Consider the following 5,710-nt stretch of genomic DNA (forward strand, 5'->3'; position numbering starts at 1 on the left):
AGAAACTATGCAATTAAATTATTTCTAATACAAATAAGTAGTTAAGAAACATATTTAAAAAAAAATAAAAATCTCTACAAATAATGTATATTTTTCGATGTAAAAGAAAAAGAAATGAAATTTTCTTCAAGGATTCAACCCCTTCATGGTAAATGATACCATACTAATGAACAAGCAATATTCTTTTCAGGATCTCAAGGAGAAATTCTCGAAGGACGTCATTTACCACCCACGCGTTAGAACTCGAGACTATCGAGAAAAATAGAAGAACTTTTCTAGAAACTGAAGGAAGATTGTAAAAAAAAAAGAAAAGAAAAGAAAAGAAATGAGAAAAAAAAAAGGGAGATAGAAATCTTCCTTCCTCGGAGAATTCTAAGGACCATTAGGATATTGCCGATCCTTCTTTTCCAACAAATTTCCTTTCTCTACGTAAAAACGTTTGACTTTCTAACAAACGATTTTTCCTTCGGTATTATATCTTAAAATGCTGATCTTTTAGTATGACTTAAAATAAGAAAAAAAACAAAAAAAATAAAACAATCAGTTCTGATCATATATTATATTACATTACAAAATTTATTAATAATATCAGTTACGAAAAAAGTCTTTCTTTTTTTTCCTTTCTAATATTAGTAATAAACAAAAATTTGAAATAATATTTTCAATACTATTAAATTAATATATATACTCTAGCATTTTTATATATTATTAATATACTTATATATAAATTGTTAAAAATACAAATATATGTGTATTATTACATATTATATAAAATATATTTATCAATTTATATATTAGTATATACTCCTAGAATAATTATTATTATTATATTATATTATTAATATCTTTCATACAATTTAGCAAATATACTTTAATCTTTGGTTATATTTAATCTACCATAGATTATTCTGTTAAAGTGTTATATATATATATTATTTAAGCTTCTTAACTGGTTAGAATAAAATTTGTCTATCTCCCCTCTCGTTGGAATGTTGCTCGTAGTTATTATGTCGACTCCTTTTTAGATGTAATTAATTTAATAGAGACGAATTGAGAAACGTATATTATTAAGATGACCCTTTGTAATGTGTATAGTACAAGCTGGATAGGCGGCATTCAACGATGTCATATACTCTCAATGGGAGGGTTCGTAGAAAATCAAAGAAATTGCGATCGACGAAATAAAAGATTGAGAAGGAAGAGGAGGAAAAAAAATGAAGAAGAAGAAGAAGAAAAAAATAAAGAGGAAGAGGAAGAGATGAAGGAAGAAAAAAAAACCTCAACTGAATCGGTGGGAATCAAGTTGAGTTCAATTAGTGTTGCTATCGAATCAAAGCCAGAAAAGTATAGTTTCAATGATTTAAGCTTTTATCTAAAATAAACTAACTCCTACTATAACTGAATAATCCACTTTTCGAATTGAAAGCCATAAGTTTCACACCTAACTTGCTGTATCTGTATAATCACTAATTGTTTCAATGATAAACCATTCAAAAACGGCGACATTTAATTTTTATTCAATTAAATAATCAATTAAAAAAAAAAAAATTTGAAATAATCTTAAAGATTAATTATATTTATCTATAAAAGAAATATATATGTAAAACTTACATATACAGCAGGCAGCAAGTAATCTTGTAGCATCTTCGGGTGGTGTACAGTCAGGGAAAAAAGGTTTTAAAACGTAAATGCTGAAGGTCAATGCAACGATAGCTTGACTGCAAGGACGTACTATCATACACTCGATCCAAAGTCTGACAAAAGCCATGAATGGACCAAATGTTGTCATAATATATGCATAATCAGCGCCCGATTTTCTGATCATGCAACCTAATTCGGCGTAACAATAAGCTCCTACCTGTAACAGGAATATAAAAAGAAATAAACAAAAATAATACATATAATTATTATAAAATAAATAAAAAATAAGTTACTAAACTATAATACTACTAATACTAATTATAAGTTAACTTTAATAATTGTCATTTAAAAAATTTGTAATTATCAATAAATTTATACACATATTTTAAAAATTATAGTACTACATTATTTAGTAATTTATTTTTTCTTCGACAAAAATTTATGGTAAATTCTTACCATAGAGAAGATTCCTGAAGCAGTCCATACCAGAAGGCTAGCATTGACACTTCCGGTATGTTTTAATACACCGGTTGGACTGACAAATATGCCAGAACCAATGATTGAACCAACGATCACGGTAACGCCATTGAGAAGAGACATTTTTGCTTCGAGTTTAATTTCGTCTCCTCCGGTGTCATTATTCGTTGGTACAGGATCGTATGGACCCTTTTCGGTATCTTTGATGCTTCCCGACTTCGACATGTTCACTGAAATAAAAAACAACATAATTTATATATTTCTTTTACTTTTTTTACAATATAGAACAACTTTCTCTTACAATTGTTTCGATAAAACACAAGAAAATATATACGTTTCGAATGGATGTTTATACTTCTGTTGAAATAACCACCAAGAAATGTTTATCGTTCTTTTGAATAATGTATTACTATTACTATTACTTTCTCTCTCTCTCTCTCTCTCTTTCTCTTTCTCCTTTTCTCATGGGAAATGAACTGAAGTAAATGTATTCATCAATAACCATGACTGTTATCTACGAGCTTTTATTTCGATTCGTCCTTGCATCCCATCGAATTAATTACTATCAACTCATTTTTTACTACTACTGTATTAAAATAAAAAAAAAAAAAAAAGAGAAAAAAAAAACGTAAAATTTCGAAACTTTTCAATAAAATAAAAAATGATAAAAAGAAACGAGTTACGGTAACATACGAGATTTCAACCAATCCGATCACTGATTGACCGTACACGCCTTTCTATGAGTTAACGAACTCAAAATTTACATTTATTTACGAGAAACCTGTTCTTCTGTGTAATTATAAAACGCAACAAAACCACCTTTTCCACAGATAAACTATATAATGCATGTACACGTATATGTATATATTTAAATTACAATACATGCGTCATTCGTGAATGTAATAAATACCGTTCTCGTTCGATTACGTGAAACAATAAAAAAAGAAAAAGAAGAAAAAAAAATAAGAATCAACTAATCGAAGTCTACCTTGATTTTATGAAAGAGAAGGTAATTTTATATGCTATCTGTATATGTATATATGTATTATATTACGATAGACGTAATTTTTTTTTTTTCTTAAATAAATTACACGTATATACCTTATGCACATACAGGAATACATTGATTTTACTACGTGAACGTTACATTGCATTCACATACTAATTATATATTGATTCATTAATTATGTTACAAGTTAACGTTGAATAATAATCGTGAATCGTACTGTGAAAGTATTAATGATAGGATAACACATGACTTTGATTCATAGTAAGTTGATACTGGTTTCACTAGGATAATTATTCCAATATTTTATCTTTATTAAATTTAAGTTTTTTAATTTTTTAATAATTTTTCTTCCGCGTTATTTATTTTATGTATATATATATTTTTGTTTTATATTACAATATAGATTATATTGTAACAGATGTTATATTATTTTAAATGTACAATATATTTATATAATATTAACATTATATATAAACGTAATCTTATTTAAAATATATTTATTACATATTTTGAACTTGACATAGCGTTAACGCGATGTTGTAAAATAAAATGATACTTTTTCACCTGTATACTTTAATAAATCGATAAATTTATTTTGATCTAGATAAAAATAACATCGCTAGTATTTACACATAGGTATTGAAGAAATACACATGAGGAATTTATAATTATCGATTTCTTAAATTATTGACACACTGTGACAAACATATTTCAACGTTTTACATTTCTCTTTGGTTAAGTTATTAAAATAAAAAATAATAGGTAAAAAACTTCATCGTAAATAAAATTAAAAAAAAAATAGATGCAATTATAATGTAATATTTTCATCGAAATAATATTAATTATAAGATAAACAAATAATATTAGAAAAATTATTGTGTGTGTGTATGTGAATAATAAATAAAATCAAAATATTTAATTATCGATTAGATATACTGAACAAACTCCATTTCTTTCTTTTTTATTTTGTATTTTATTAACACGTAGTTATATCATCAAGAACATAAATCTTTTTCAGAAATTCGATGAAAAATTATCGATCGAATGAAAATGTAAATGAAAATGTAAAACAAGTATTTATACGCTTAAACGTGTATGTATGTATGTAGATCGTAAATTAAGGAATTAACATCGAATAAGAGTAAAATGTTAACAACAAATTTCGTTAAAAAATGAAATCATTTTTAAATACAGTATTTAACCGGTTGACTGTTATCACAAGACTGAAAGATAAGTAAATAAATTTATGATATTGAGTATACGTAAATACGTGTATATATATGTAGTACACTCGTTTATGTATACGTAACTTCTTTACATATATTTATACATATATGTGAAGTAGCCGGCAAAACAGCTGATTCGATGTCATAAACATAAATAAGGAAGAATGCGTTGGTCTCGTAGTAAACACGTGGAATGTGTATCTGTGTGTCTGTTCTTATCAAAGGTGTTATACGTATAACAAAATTCTTATTAAAATTGCATTTTTATAATATAATGAATTTTTTTCTTTTCATTTCTTAAAGTATTCAACAAAATTTTATATATATAATATATATAAAATATAATAATAATATAATTTTACTACGTGAACGTAATATATATATATATATATATACGAATATAACAAATAATATAATTTTATATATATATAAATATAAAAAATATAATATATATATATACAGATAAATTTATGTATTTAAACAAATTCTCGTATAAATTTGCACTTTATAAATGAAATCATTTTAACTAACATCATATATTTGTATTAATTTTGTTATAAACATTGAATTTGTATTTATAGGTATATGTATGTGTATATATGTATGTTAACTTACCAAAGGTACCGTAAGTATAAAGAATTCTAGCACAATTTTCACTTTGTAATAGAACCATCCCAGTAAATTAATTTACTTCTTGTTATATCTTATTAATTTTCCAATTTGTTTTTGTTAGATTCATGGATATAAATTAATTTGAAGAAGAAGATATAGTAAGTCGTGTTAGTTGTTTGCGATTCAGAATCCAAGTATCGTATTAAACGTTTGAAAGTGAAACAGAAGTAAGAAGAGAAAATCTGAAATAAAAAAAAAAATGGAAGAAGTAGAAGAAGAGGAAGAGAAAGGAGTAAAAGAAGAAGAATAAGAAGAAGAAAATAAGGATAAACGAGAGAAAATGTTTGTGTGCGTAAGTTGCGTAGTGTGAGTTGAAAACATTATTGAAAGAAAACGAGAAAGAATGATTGCGAGTTACTGTCTTTTGTAATCTCACTGTCTCATTCTTACTTGTTCATTTAAGCATATACAGATGATGTCTTCGTAAACTTCTTATTTTTTTGTATATGTGTATGCATGTATATACGTACACGCATGTATCAAGTCAGAGACGTCACTTCGAGAATCGATAATTTAAAAAAAAAAAAAAAAAAAGTAATAATTATCATTCCATACTTTGTATATATGAGAGAGAAGAATCTATTAATAGTATATTTATTATATAATATATATATATTTGGAATATAGTTCCTATCATTATATTATATGTGTATTGTATAAGTATATATTATATTAAAAATACTTA

The 5,710-nt window shown here is 25.4% G+C and overlaps 1 protein-coding gene across 4 annotated transcripts in view; it reads right to left on the bottom strand.

Moving 5' to 3' along the window:
- LOC106788185 (Y+L amino acid transporter 2) overlaps window positions 1–5,710 on the bottom strand; it is a 21,949-nt gene that overhangs the window by 11,095 nt on the left and 5,144 nt on the right. Inside the window, exons 1-3 of one of the 4 annotated variants that reach the window (XM_014751210.1) lie at window positions 4,969–5,047; window positions 2,098–2,348; window positions 1,612–1,858 (exon numbers count right to left, since the gene is read on the bottom strand). In XM_014751210.1, coding sequence (XP_014606696.1) covers window positions 1,612–1,858; window positions 2,098–2,348; window positions 4,969–5,026 — 556 coding nt within the window. In that variant the 5' untranslated portion in view covers window positions 5,027–5,047. Of the gene's footprint in view, window positions 1–1,611; window positions 1,859–2,097; window positions 2,349–4,968; window positions 5,052–5,710 lie in introns of those variants that run through there. The other 3 variants (XM_014751208.1, XM_014751209.1, XM_014751211.1) reach the window with 3 other exon arrangements.

The sequence above is a fragment of the Polistes canadensis genome, unplaced genomic scaffold (assembly GCF_001313835.1).
Source record: "Polistes canadensis isolate GaletaPanama2010 unplaced genomic scaffold, ASM131383v1 scaffold_128, whole genome shotgun sequence".
In the NCBI taxonomy this organism is placed as follows: domain Eukaryota; kingdom Metazoa; phylum Arthropoda; class Insecta; order Hymenoptera; family Vespidae; genus Polistes; species Polistes canadensis.